Genomic DNA, 15,066 nt, shown 5'->3' on the forward strand with positions numbered 1-15,066 from the left:
GCCAAAGTTCCCACCTGCTTTAGGAAGACCACCATCCTCCCAGTACAAAGAAAGCACATGCCACGTGACTTAATGACTGTCTCCCAGTGCCTGTGACCTCCATAATCATGAAGTGCTTTGAGACGCTGGTCTTGACCCACATCAAGTCCAGTCTCCCGACATGCCTCGATTCCCCTGCAATTTGCCTTCTAGCGAAACAGGTCCACTGTGGATGCCATTTCCCTAGCCGTACACTCATCCCTGGAACATCTGGACAACAAGAACATCTATGTCAGGCTCCTACTCATCAACTACAGCTCCACCTTCAACACCATAATCCCTACCAGCCTAAATGCTACAGTCTGAGATCTGGGTCTCAGCTCTGCCCTCTGCCGCTGGATCCTTAGCTTCCTGACCAAGAGTCAGCAATCAGTGAAGATAGACAACAGCACCTCTTCCACAATAATCGTTGACACTGGAACCCAGCAAGGATGCATTCTCAGCCCCATACTGTACTCCCTTTACACCCACAACTGTGTAGCCAAATACCAAATGAAGACCACCTACAAGTTTGCTGACAACACCACTGTGGTAGGACAGATATCAAACAACGAAGAGTCAGAAAACAGGGAGGAGATAGAACATGGTCTTGCGGTGCAGTGGAAAGAACATCTCTCTCATTGTCGGCAAAACAAAAGAACAGATCATTGACTTTGAGAAGAAAGGAAGAAGGCACACCTCTAACTGCATCAATGGAGCTGAGGTGGAGAGGGTCAAGATTGTCAAGTTCCTAGGGGTGATGATAACCAACAATCTGCCCTGGACCTCCCAAGTAGATGTGACAGTCAAGGAGGCACAACACCATCTCTTCTTCCTCAAGCGGCATGGGAAATTCGGCATGTCCATAAGGACCCTCACCAACCTTTAGAGGTACGCTATAGAAAGCATTTTATCTGGGCGCACAGCAGCTTGGTACAGTAACTGCTCTGTTCAGGGCCAGAAGAAACACAGAAATTTGTGTGCACAGCCCAGGCCATCACAGAAGCCAACTTCCCATCAATGGAGGAGACAGTAGGAACAGCAGATGCTGGAGAACCTGAGATAACAAGGTGTAGAAATCTGAAGAAGGGTCTAGGCCTGAAACAGCAGCCTTCCTGCTCCTCTGATGCTGCTTGGCCTGCTGTATTCATCCAGCTTCTACACCTTGTTCTCTCCCATCAATGGACTCTATTTTAAACTTCTCGTTGCCGTGGAAATACTGCCAACATCATCAAAGGCCCCTTCCACTCTGGTAATGCTCTCTTCTAATCCTTTCCATCAGGCTGACCATACAGAAGCTTGAACACACGCACCAACAGTTTCAAGAACAGCTTCTTCCCTGCCATTATTAGACTGCTGAATGGACTCTCTATCTTCAAATAATGTTGACCTTGCTAATGCTGATCTTGTTTTGCATATCTCCTTTGCAGTTGTAATCTTTATCCAAGCTCTTTATGATCTGTACATCCTTGCTTGCTATGATTTGTCTGTACTGCTTGCAAACAAAGCTTTTCACTGTACTTAGGGACATGTGACTACAATAACTCAAATCAAATCAAAGTATGGCAGACGTTCCATCTATGTCATGTGTTTTTGATGACAAAGAAGATTCCCACTAACGGCTTATTAGAAGATTTGCTTGACAATCTTGAGATGGCCCCCTTCACAGGTCAGTTTTATTTTAATATCAGAGTCTGCGGAGATTTATCTGTTGTGTTTCTTGTAGTGGCTATGGAGCCCAATTGCATCTCCAAAGATTTCACTTTTTATAACTTTTATTGTAACAAACTAACTAAAATCAAACTTATTCAAGCATTAATTAACAGCTGAATGATATTTCAAACAAAAATGTAAATTTCACTTTACATTGTTGATACAACAAAGATACATTCACATAGCTAAAATCACTTGTTTTACTTTCCTTGTGGCAACACATTCAATGTCACATTGGATTTTTCTTTCCAACTTGGCCTCCATTATGTGGAATTACTGATATCCCACTCAATTGCTCAGCCCTTATGTTACATTCACCAGGAGTCATTTTCTATTTAATATTCCCGTTAATGCCAATTAGGTGTATGTCTATGAATCCTCCCTCACGTGTTTTACCACGGTCCTCATAGCGCAGAATCCCCAGAGACGCCTTTCTATGACCCCTGTAAATGATCAGGTAATGTCTGACAACACTAAAACAGTAGCATATGGGTCACTACATATCAGTGACTGGGCTGTGTACACAGTGTGCCCCACAGTCAGTGAGCGGGCTGTATACACAGTGTGCCCCACAGTCAGTGAGAGTGCTGTGTACACAGTGTGCCCCACAGTCAGTGAGTGGGCTGTGTACACAGTGCGTCCCACAGTCAGTGAGTGGGCTGTGTTCACATTGTGCCCCACAGTCAGTGAGTGGGCTGTGTACACAGTGTGTCCCACAGTCAGTGAGTGGGCTGTGTACACAGTGTGTCCCACAGTCTTTGCCTGATATATATATAGTGTGTGGCACACACAGACAGTGAGTGGGCTGTATTCACACTGTGTCCCACAGTCAGTGAGTGGGATGTGTACACAGTGTGTCAGATGCACAGTGAGATTTGTGCATGGCATTGCACACGCAGTTGAGAGGGGTGTGTATACGATGTGTTGCTCACACCCACTGTGAGTGGGATGTGTACATGCCGAGTCCCACACACATTGAATGGATTGTGTACATGGTATGTCCCACTGTAAGAGAGTGAGATGTGTGCACGCTGTTGCACACACAATCAGAGAGTGGGATGTGTACACAATGTGTCGCACACACAGTCAGTGAGATGTGTACACGGTGTGTCGCACACAGTCGAGAGGAGAGGGGAACGGCAGGTGGAGTTGAGATGAACCGGAAAGCATCTTGAGAGATTTTGCTGGTTATGTGGTGAAGTGGTGAATCACTGATTGGGAATGTGCTGAGGAGTGTTTATTTGGGATCTGACACTGGTCCAATCGGAGATGCATATGAATAATGAATGATGGGGGACGGAGTTAAGAGCCGGTGTACTGGGTAGGTGTCAGTCACTCTGGAAGCGGCCGAAGAGGCGGCATGGAACGGGGTTTGCTGCTGCTGCTGCTGCTGCTGCTGGGGGCGATTTGCTGGGGCCACGGAGTGCGAGCCGAATGCGGCCCCTGCCAGGTTAGCTCCTGCCCGCCTGTCCAGTGCCAAGTGCCCGAGCTCCGGGCCAAAGACGAGTGCGGTTGCTGTGAGCGGTGCCTGGGGGTACAGGGAGAGCTGTGCGGGGGAGCGGGGCTGCAGCACGGCCGCTGTGCCCCGGGTTACGTGTGCCTGACCTCGGCGGACGGTCAGCGGCCGGGGAAGGAGCAAGAGGAGCAGGAGGGCACCGGCTTCTGTGTCTGCAAGCACGACTACCTGGTGTGCGGCTCGGACGGCAGCACCTACCCCACCATCTGCGCCCTGCACCTGGCCAGCTGGCTGTCCGTCCACCGGCTCCAGGGGAAAATCCACAAAACCCACGATGGAGAGTGCAAATATGGTAAGTGTGTGGGACAGCGGGGGAGGGGGGGAGGAGAGAAAGTGTGGGGCAACGGGGGGAGAGAGAGAGGGGGGCAGCGGGGGGAGAGAGAGAGAGTGTGGGGCAACGGGGGGAGAGAGAGAGGGGGGCAGCGGGGGGAGAGAGAGAGTGTGGGGCAACGGGGGGGAGAGAGAGAGTGTGGGGCAACGGAGGAGAGAGAGAGGGGGGCAGCGGGGGAGGGGGAGGGGGGAGTAGAGAGAGTGTGGGGCAACGGGGGGAGAGAGAGAGTGTGGGGCAACGGGGGGAGAGAGAGAGTGTGGCAACAGGGGGAGAGAGAGAGGGGGGCAACGGGGGGAGAGAGAGAGGGGGGCAACGGGGGGAGAGAGAGAGTGTGGCAACAGGGGGGGAGAGAGAGTGTGGGGCAACGGGGGGAGAGAGAGAGGGGGGGCGGAGGGGGAGGGGGGAGTAGAGAGAGAGTGTGGGGCAACGGGGGGAGAGAGAGAACGGGGCAGCAGGGGGAGAGAAAGAGAAAATAGGGGGAAAGAGTGGCGCGATAGGGAGCGGGAATACGGGAAAAGAGGGCAATCGGGGAACTATGAAAGAGAGTGGCTCAATGTGGGAAGCGAGACGGCGAGAGAGGAAGAGATTCGGGGGCTATTTGGGGAGCACAGGGTGAAATAAAGGAAATGAGAGACGAAGGCCCGCAGGAGACAGGGGTGAAAGGAAGAGAGTGAGGGGCGTTAGATTGGAGGGGGTTCGGGGAGAGAGGGACGGAGTGAGAGAGTGAGGTGTGGGTGACAGAAGGGAGAGATTAGGAATGGAGGAGCTGGGGAGGAGATACTGTAGAATAGCAGGTGGGATAAAGAGGAGGGGAAGGATAACACGGGAGAGAGATCGAGGGCACGAAGTACATCGAGCACGTTTCCGCACAAACTTATTTTCTCTCACAGCTTGTTGTTTTGAATGTTCCCTTTTTCTCCCCCTTTCTCGCCGTTTCTCTTCTCCTGTCTGCCCAATCTTGTTCCCCGTTTTTTTTTGTCACTGCTTTTGTCTTCCATCTCTCTCTCTCTCTGCTACAGTTCTCCCATCTCTCTTCCACCCTGCCACCTTTTTCTGGCACTTACTATCAGGCTTAGCTGCGCCTCACTAACGGAGAGAGTGAGAGGGGGACGAAGAAAAGTAGAGGGGCAGAGGGAGAAGTAGAGAAGGCAAAGAAAATGGGCAGATTATCAAGGCGCAGTGAAACCGAGAGACGGTTTCCCCCGCATTGTGTTTCACCCTCAATTCATCCACATTAGTTCCACGCCTTAGGGTTTGAACAGGGAAAGCCTTGCAGCCGTTATCAAATGTATCGAGATTTTGCAAACCCGAAACTGTACTGAATGTACGAGGGATGCTCAGAAATGGGGAACGCCAGGCTGGGAGCGATGGGCCGAAGCGGCGTTAGGGGTTCACTGTCCTAACTGCCGCAGGCTGACCCAGGGGAACGCATCCTTTTTACTTGCCTTGCCCCAGTTACGGAGAGCTGTTGAGGTCTCCAGTCAATCTCTATGCATCAGCTTAGGGACTGATGCAAAGCTCTGGCGATAGTTTCCCCAGTGAAGGCACCAAATTATTTTCAATCGGGTCCCTGTGGGAAAAGGCGCTTGTCTGATCTCAGATCAAGAATCCCGACAAGCAGCTGCTGCTTCATTTAATACGACATTTGGACCATTGTATTCACCCAAGACTGTCCGCATCTTCTTCCCTGGTAATTGGATGTGCAAGCAATTAGAGGGAGGAAAACAGAACATTCTACTCAGAATATTATTTTATAATTAAACTTCATTGTTCAGATTTGGCAGTATGCTGAGAGGGCTTAACATGAACTATTTGGATCAAATATTCCCAATTATTCTCTAACCTCCAGGCTTCTGGTATGTATGAAGGAAGGAGAGATACATAGGAGGGAAGATGTACCCCACGGTTGGGAGACATACACGGAGGGAAGATACACACTGCAGGGGGAGAAATTCACAGGAGGGAAGATGTACCCCGTGGCTGGCAGAGATACACAGGAGGAAAGATATACCCTTCAAGGGGGGGGGGGGGAGATACAAAGAAGTGAGAGATAAGCAGGGGTTGGAAGGTAGACCCAGAACAAACTGGACAATCTCAGAAAGGAAATTTCTGTTTGAATGAAGTGGGAATTCCTGAATCTGGAGGTGACAGTTATGCATGGGTCTGGTGTATTAATATAGTACCCTCAGGACCCCATCTCACATTTTAACATGTAGACTTAACCAGCTAGGGTTTTTGTCCCTTTGTCTGAGACTTTTTGTTTAAATCTAGCCTGAAAAATGTATTAGGCTTCTCCCTAACTTTGGCAGATGTTCAGTTTCTGGGATAAACACGACTCTGCCAAATTTGCAGCCGATCGGTGGGAGGAAAGCCCGGAGAAATTTGTAGCACTAAGGCTCTTGGGGAGCTAACTGTGCAACGTTTTGTTTTCAGATCTGAATTTAACCTCTTCATCAGACATGTTCATTCAGAATTTGATATTTGTCAAATATCCATACCATCTGTAACATGTTTGACAGCTAATCTAATTAAGTTGGCATAGCTCTGGTAGTCATTTGAGGTGTCTGTTTACCCATACAGCATCATAGAGTCATTCAACACATGAGAGACCCTTTTGGTCTATCAAGTCAGCACCAACCTATCTACAATAATTCCACTTTCTAGTACTTAGCCCATAGCCCTGAACGTTATGGTATTTCAAGTGCTCATCCACATACGTTTTAAATGTTTTATATTTCCTGCCTCTACTACCCTCCCTCGCAGTGCATTCCTACTATCCTGTGGGTGTAAGGTTTTTCTTAAATCTCCTGCCCTTCACCTTAAAATTACGCCTGCCTCATTACTGACCCTTCAACAAAGGAGAACAGCTGCATTCTGTCCATTGCATCCATGCCCCTCCTAACCTTATGCATCTCGATCAGGTCCCCTCTCAGCCTTCTCTTCTACAAATTAAACAATCGGAGTTAATCCAGCCTCTTTTCGTAGCTAAACTGCTCCATCCCAGGCACTGTCCTGGCAAATTTCCTCCTGCACCGTCTGCAGTGTAATTACATCCTTCCTATAGTGTAGCAACCGGAACTGAACACAGTACTCCACCTGTGGCCCAATGAAGTTTTGTCCAGCTCTAGCTTAACCTCCCTGCTTTTCATAGAATCATTAAATCCCTACAGTGTGGAAACAAGCCCTTCAGCCCAACACCAACCCTCAGAGCATCCCACCCAGACCCATTCCCCTAATCTACACATCCCTGAACACTAAAGGCAATTTAGCATGGCCAATCCATTTTGCCTGCAATCTTTGGATTGTGGGAGGAAACCGAAGCACCTGGAGGAAACCCACGCAGACACGGGGAGAATGTGCAAACTCCACACAGACAGTCACCTGAGGCTAGAATCGAACCTGGGTCCCTGGTGCTGTGAAGCAGCAGTGCTAACCACTGAGCCACAATGCTGCCCTGCTTTTATTATCTATGCCACGACAGATGAAGGCTAAGCGTACTGAATACCTTCTTAGCTACTGTATTAATCTGCCCTCCTGCCTTCAGGGACCTGTGGATGACCTCGCCAAGGTCCCTCTGAACTTTCTAATGCCGTGCTATTCATTCAGCACTTGCTTGTCTTGCTACTTCATCCAAAGTGTATCACCTCACACTTTTCAGGGTTAAATTTCATCTGCCACTGATCTGTCTGTATTACCAACCCATCTATATCTTCCCGTAACCTAAGACCTTCTTCCTCCCTATTAACCACCTGGCCAATTTTTTTTTGCCATCACAAACTTATCTCCACATATTCTCATCTGTATTATTTATAAATATAAAATGAATAATAAGGGACCCAGCATTGATCCTTGTGGTATGCCACTGGACGCTGGTCTCCGGTCACAAACATTCGTCTTCTACCAGCATGCTCCATCTCCCACTGCTAAACCAATTTTTGATCCATCTTGCCAAGTTACCCTGGATTCCATGTACTTCTACATTCTTTATTAGCTTCCTATGTGTGAGCCTGTCAAAGGCTTAGCTAAAATCCATACAAACTACATCAACTGCACTATCTTCATCTGAACCCCTGATCACGTCCATAAAAAAATTCAATTAACATCTCCTCCCACTGACAAAGCCAAACTGACTATCCCTGATCAAACCTTGCCTCTCCATGTGGAGATTAATTCCTTTCCTCAGAATTTTCTCCACTAGTGGCCCAACTACTGATGTGACACCCACTGGTCAATAAATCCTTGGTTTATCTCTATCACCCTTCTTACAAAATTGGAACTGCATTGGCTGTATTCCAGACCTCTGGCAGCTTTCTAGCTTGCGAGATCTGTAGATAGAAATTAAAGATGTATATAGTTGTAACAACAGCTTGCATTTACATTGCACTGTTAACAGAATCATCCATAAGAGGACTTGTGGAGTCCACGTTGTGTGGTCTCTTTCCTTGCTTGTGGCTCTCCAACTTTATTTCTATTCCACGAAGGAAGGTCCCCAAGTCTGCTATCATTCTGTGGAGCTCCTTTATATTAATGACACCTTGCTGTTTTCAAATTAAACCTGAAACTAAACCATAGGTCACACCATGCAAAGACTCTACACAGATGTTTTACTATCAAATAAAGTCAGGAGGTATGGAAATCAGGGTGACTTGGCTGTCTGGATTCAGAATTGATTGGCTGACAGGAGGCAGAGAGTGGTTGTAGATGGTAAATATTCTGCCTGGAGGTCAGTGCTGAGTGGTGTCCCACAGGGCTCTGTTCTTGGGCCTCTGCTCTTTGTAGTTTTTATAAATGACTTGGATGTGGAGGTTGAGGGGTGGGTTAGTACGTTTGCTGATGACACGAAGGCTGGCGGTGCCGTTGATAGTATCGAGGGCTATTACAGGCTTCAGCAAGACATTGACAGCATGCAGAGGTGGGCTGAGAAATGGCAGATGGAGTTCAACCTGGATAAATGCGAAGCGATGCATTTTGGAAGGTCGAATTTAAATGCTGAATATAGGATGAAAGGCAGATTCTCGGCAGTGTGGAGGAACAGCGGGATCTTGGTGTTCAAGTGCATAGCTCCCTCAAAGTTGCCACCCAAGTGGATAAGGTTGTTAAGAAAGCATATGGTGTTTTGGCTTTCATTAACAGGGGGATCGAGTTTTAGAGCCGCGAGGTTATGCTAAATATGGAATATTGTGTCCAGTTCCGATTGCCCTATTATAGGAAAGGTGTAGAGGCTTTGGAGAGGGTGCAAAGGAAGTTTACCAGGTTGGGGAGGTTGACTGAGCTCAGACTTTTCTCTCTGGAGAGGAGGAGGAAGAGAGGTGACCTGATCGAGGTGTACAAGGTAATGAGAGGCATAGATAGAGTCGATAGCCAGAGACTTTTCCCCAGGGCAGGATTGACTGCCACAAGGGGTCATAGTTTTAAGGTGTTAGGAGGAAGGTATAGAGGAGACGTCAGAGGGAGGTTCTTCACCCAGAGAGTTGTGAGCGCATGGAATACTTTGCCAGTGGTAGTTGTGGAAGCAGAGCCATTAGTGACATTTAAGCGACTGCTGGACATGCACATGGGCAGCAGTGAATTGAGGGGAATGTAAGTTAGGTTCGGTTATTTTTGGATTGGGATTATTCCACGGCACAACATCGTGGGCCGAAGGGCCTGCACTGTGCTGTACTTTTCTATGTTTGTTTTCTAAAGAAAATTTGTTGCTGAGGCCACAGAATGAGATATTAGGACAGTGTAGATTTTAAGGAGCATCTTAATGGCAGGAAAGGCTTAAAGTCTATGCAGCTGCCATAGATGGGACTGTTAATATCAATGAAGCTAGAGGGCCTGAATTGGACCAATGCAGGTTTCTTGGAGGATTTGGGGCTACAGTTAGATACAGAGATAGGGTGTAGCCAAGGAGAAATCTAAAGCAAAGATGACAATTTTAAAATTAGTGTTGCTGGACAGGAGCCATTGTAAGTCAGTGAAGGCAACCAACATATATTCAATGGGAAATTTCTACAGATGTGTGGTTCATAGGTAGATGGATAGATTTTACAGATGCCAGTATTTCAGTTTGCTTCATGTAAATTAAATGGTAACCAATGCGTAATGTTTTCTTGCAAAATACTTACAAATGTCTTGAACATTCTGGCAACTTTGCAAGATGAGCCCCATATAATTTTTCCCAAAGTTGGCAATTAATTACAACCAATTTATGGATTTCTGAATTAAGAAATGTATTCCAGCCTTAACATAGGGTGCTTTAGAAATTAAAAAATACCAATCTAATGTTGGTTTACAAAATTCGTTTCTGTCCTCAAGCACATAGACAAGTAAGGTCAAATTAATTAATATCCTGTTAAAAAAATTTGGAAGCTCCACACAAATAAAACACATTTTGATGTGCGGTCACTATTATGTAATCAAACACAGTAAGTCAGTTTGCACACAGTACTATCAGACAAACAGGGTACGAGATGAATGAGGAGTTCCCTGTTTTGACTGAGGGAGAAATTTGCCCAGGCCACTAGGCTCTGTTTTTCTTTAAAAATCATGTTGGGGTTTTAGTATCAGAATTTTGGTTCACTGTTTTTTTTCTGAAAGACCGTTGCTTTAATGAAGTGTCAGCATAGATTGTACTGCCAGGCCCCGGGGTGAGATTTAAACTCAAAATTTTGAGGCTACTTGAAGCAAAGCGCGCCATCTGCAGCATATCATGTTTGAAAAAATATTTCATGTGGGAATCCGTGGTTGCAATTTTAAGAAGGAGTTACCTTGTGGATGTACTGTTATTCTGAAATCACAGTCATAGTTTTGGCATCCTAGCTGATCTGCAAGATCCATATTGGATAATTCAAGGGAAGGTCAGATTTTTACAAAAACGAGAATGAGTTGTTCTTGTCGCACTGTTTTACGCAGTGAGCATTTGCCTATTGCTCACATTGCAGACTACCTCATTAAAAAAGCGAGGAGGAAGGAGGCAAAAGGAATAGATTGAATGGAGGGAACCGAAGGCAACATCGAAGCAGTAGGTGTCAAGAAGTTTTTGAAAGAGGAAACTGGTATATTGAGTGAGTTCTGGAATGTGGGGAATGGCCACTGAAAACTTAATTGTTAATGAAGAAATGGAAGAGGAAATGCCTAAGAAGTCTAATTCAGAAGGATAAAGTGTGTTGAATCGGTCTATTTAATAGGAGGAGATTTAAGATACCAATATAATGTTGATGAACAAAATTCATTTCTATCCTCAAGTGCATGGCTTAAAATGCATTGGAGGGTGAATATTCAATTAAGTAGACAACAATGGCTGTGCCAGTCAGGAGTGGAAGTCTTTACAAGAAATGTGTTTGCCTCTTTGGAATCGGAAGACATATTTGACCAATACCATGCAGCCGAAGTGTGGAAGAGAAGATGGATTTATTAACTCAATCAAAATACTGTTACAATTGTGAAGTTTCTAAAATTATCAAGTTTAAAATGAGGGTGAATGAAGGGAGTTGTAAGTCCTGTTCTGAAGTTTTCCAGACATTAAATCAGTGAGGTTTGACAATTAGCGATCAAAGGAAAGCTGAGATTGTTTTATTAAGAATGAACAAGGTATTTCCATCTGGAAACAAAGGCAGCAGGCACCGTGTTTGCAACAAGCAGACTGAATCTCACAGATTGTAACTCTCAGATTGGAAAAAGTTGTGATATAAACTATCTAGTTACTTTCAAGGTGAAAAAGCATCGCATAATATGTTTCACATTGTCTTGTGGAAGTGGGTAGAAGAAGCCATTTTGAGAACAGGCTACAGGCTTCCCTGAACGAAATTCAGCAAACAACACAGTCCAAAGATGTGCGGGCTAGGTGGATTGGCCACGCTAAATTGCCCGTAGTGTTCAGGGGTGTGTGGGTTGTAGGGGAATGGGTCTGGGTGGGATGCTCCAGGGGGCAGTGTGGGCTTGATGGGCTGAAGGGCCTGTTTCCACACTGTGTAGAGAATCTAATCTAATCTAATAGAGACTGCTGAGGTTCCATGTAGTAAGCAGAGAGAAAATGCTGTGAAAACTGAGGAATGCACCTGGTAACGGTCTCTTGGAGTTACTACTTGGCAAAAGGTGCTGTAGGAACCCGATCAAAGCTAGGAACAATGATTGACCTTATGCTAAAAGGACTTTAATCCCATGGAGATTGTGTTGAGTAACAAGTATAAAAAAGGAATGTTCATCATTCTAATTTAAAACATAAGTTGTCTACAAAAAGGAAACAGTTATTCATTGTTGGTTGCTGTAAAAAATTTTAAAATGAACAATCCATACATGAAAGGAGAGAGATTTAAGAAAGGCATGAGGAGAAAATTTTTTTACACAGAGGGTGATTCTCATGTGGGATGAGATTCCTGAGTTACAATGTTTAAAAGACACTCGGATAAGTACATGAATAGGAAAGGATTGGGGGGATATGGGTAAGGAGTAGGCAGCTGGGACTAGTTTAGGTTGGAATCACGTCCAGCATGGGCTGGTTGGATTGAAGGGTCTGTTTCCATGCTGAATGACTCCATGATTCTTATGTCATTCACTCAACTAGTGAGTAGAAGTTTAAATTTCTTTGAAAATGTTACGGGATAATTTGCAAGGAATCAAGACTGCTACAGGTATTGCCACAAATGTCGGTTGTGACTTTGACAGGTTGCTTCAGTTCTAGAGCTGGTAAGAAGCATTCAAGGATTTTACAGGAGAAAGGCGCTGATAGAATGGATCAGAAGTGAGTTTTTTGATGAAGGAAGTCAACTTAACAATGATCTTTGTATCAAAACTCAGTATAAAACAAAAACAAATGTGAAATGCCTTTCTTTTTCAGCAAGATCTTTTTATTCATTCTTGGAATAAATGTACTGCTGGCAAAGGAAGCATTTTTTTATCCATCCCTAAATGCCTTTATAGCTGAGTAGCTTGCTAGACATTTCAGAGCGCAGGTAAGAATCAGCCACTTTGTGGAGTCTCTTGTCGACCAGACTAGATAAGGATGGCAGACTTTCTTCCTTAATGAACATTAGTGAAGCAGACAGATTTTTTACAACAGTCTCGTAGTTTCATGTTAATCTTTACTAAACATTGCTATTTTAAATTGAGATGTATTTGATTAATACAATTTAATTTCTCCTGGATTTGAACTCCTATCATTGGAGTATTCATCCTAGTCCAGCGTCATTTACTGCTACATTGCTTGTCCTTCACAATGCTGATTTATGTTCAAGTTACAATTTAAAATCTTGCATGAGTTCCTGACTTGCTGTCATGGATGCTTTTCGCCTTTGCATTTATTTTGTTGAATAAACTATTTTAATTGACATTGATTTATTTCCTAAAAAGGACACAAATCAAAAGTTTTCCTTTGTAAGAAAATTGAAGTTTTCCAGACTGTTTAAGTTTTGTGCTTAGAAAAGTTCAGGTGGTGTCTAACTTCATGCATTCATGTTCCCTTTTCCAAATGCGTCATGCAAACAATTTTCAAATTGTTTACTTTCCATAAATATTTGGGACTGTTTTGGAGAAAACTGTCTCTACATTAAAGAATAGGGTCATTAAATTATTTAGTCCAACAGGATATACAAGACCAAAGCTTAAATGTAGCATCAGCTTATACTCTTGCACTTGTACTGTTCCACTGCTTACTTTGCTTTTACTTATGCTCTTCCAGCCCTACAACTACGCCTAGAATAAACTTAAAGTAACAACTTTCTGGGACACTTACAGCCAGTTGACATGAACGAAACTGCCAGATCAGGTCTCCGTATAATGTATAAACAATTACTTTAAAACACTCAGACGTTTTCTTTTAATTGGGCTCATCTCTCATATTCATGTTGCAATCTAAAAAACACGAAGCCCAGAGGTTTCAGTTCATAGAAACAGACTGTTAATAGTACGTACAAATATTAGTGATAATGTTGAATTTTCCAAATGCTAAGGCTTCAGCTTTAATCAGTTTGTTTGTATGATGCGCATGTAAACAGGCCCTGCCGGCTTGCTTGCCTGCTCCAAAAAACAACTTATCAATGAGCAACTGTGAGAAGACAATCAAATAAGACTGCACATTGCCCCTCCCTTATTTTAACTTGCCTCTGCCCAGGCCAGCAGGGTTAAAATTGTGGCCACGGTAGGCCAGATCCTGTACATGTCAGCATTGGAGCTCCTTTGCTTCTTTAAGAGCAAAATATAATTAAAATTGCTGATTGTGTTATTGTTGGTACTGAATGAAATACAGGAATAGGAATAGCTTTAGTACGCAGTATCTGTAACTTAAACTGCTGCAGTACTGGTTAATACGCAAAGGATCTTTTGATGATTATTAGATGCCTATAATGTAACAGACCTTGTTTTTAGACAGAACCTTTAACATGACAAAGGATCCCAAAGTGCTAAGTCTTTGAGTAATAAAAGACATGTTTTCATGATTGGTTGGAAATTCGTGGATTGATTTGACAGAACTCATCTGTCACTTTGTTTTGATGGGTGGGAGAAATACTTTGACATGTGGTGAGTTTGGCCAGAAACAAATGTTACTGATCATGTTTGTATTTGTAAAGGCAATGGTTATAACAATGGATGACAAGCAGCAGTCACCTATTGAAGTATTTTGACAGACATTTACCTGCTGTATGTGTAAAGAATGTTATGATAAGTTTTAATGATGTGGGGTTCATTAGCAAGAATTGTGCTAATTTTGTAGCTGTAGTAAACATCAGCTGTACACTTCATCAAAAGGGCTACAGCAGCCATTCACTTTTTCTCTTGCTGAGCTTAGTGTCTGAATGGGATTTGAAGCTGGATGTCTGGGTGTTGAATCAGTCTGCATTTTTGAATAGAGAAGGGTGAATAATTTAGCTACAATAGTCTTCTGTGACAAATCTCTGGGAATACTGGCACGCTACGCATCCAAATGAATCGGTATCCAAAGTAATCCCAGGCATTTTTCATGTTAATTGCCCTTTTTTGCCATAATGCAGGGTGTTCTTTAATACACCTCAGAATTGAGAACTTCAGACGATAGACCCTGAATGCAGTAACTAATAGCTCACTGTGTTGAAAAATTAATTAATCCTGAATGGTACTTACCATTCTAATGGACAAATGTGTTAAATTGTTCAATATGTCATGATAAGCATTTTTGTTTGCAACTTGACAAAACTGAGGGAGATGGTGTTTACAGCAGAGAAACAGCGTAACCATAAACTGCACTGAATAAAGCCTTCCTCCTTTCCTCATTCATTGCACGTACAATAGGCAACTGAGAAAATTAAAGGAACATCAGAGCCTTTTAAGAGATTTTCCAGGCACTAATCTCAAGGTTTCAGCTTGTTCCATCTACAAGGTCACCATTCATGTTTGCAGTTTGCATCCTAATTCCCTTTACTATCAAACAACAGCAAAGGGTAGAGAGGGATTGCCATAATCCTTTTGTGTTGTCAGAGAATCAATGCTTCTGTTTGAAGTTTTGCAGAATTTGTTTTAAATTTTCATTTCT

At 44.1% G+C, this 15,066-nt stretch overlaps 1 protein-coding gene across 1 annotated transcript in view; it reads left to right on the forward strand.

Moving 5' to 3' along the window:
• Positions 1-2,858: 2,858 nt before the first annotated feature.
• LOC125450862 (insulin-like growth factor-binding protein-like 1) overlaps positions 2,859-15,066 on the forward strand; it is a 57,038-nt gene continuing 44,830 nt past the window's right edge. Inside the window, exon 1 of the mRNA XM_048527192.2 lies at positions 2,859-3,539. Within this exon, the coding sequence (XP_048383149.2) occupies positions 3,092-3,539 (448 nt within the window). The 5' untranslated portion in view covers positions 2,859-3,091. The remainder of the gene's footprint in view (positions 3,540-15,066) is intronic.

This window comes from Stegostoma tigrinum, chromosome 1 (genome assembly GCF_030684315.1).
Source record: "Stegostoma tigrinum isolate sSteTig4 chromosome 1, sSteTig4.hap1, whole genome shotgun sequence".
Classification (NCBI taxonomy): domain Eukaryota; kingdom Metazoa; phylum Chordata; class Chondrichthyes; order Orectolobiformes; family Stegostomatidae; genus Stegostoma; species Stegostoma tigrinum.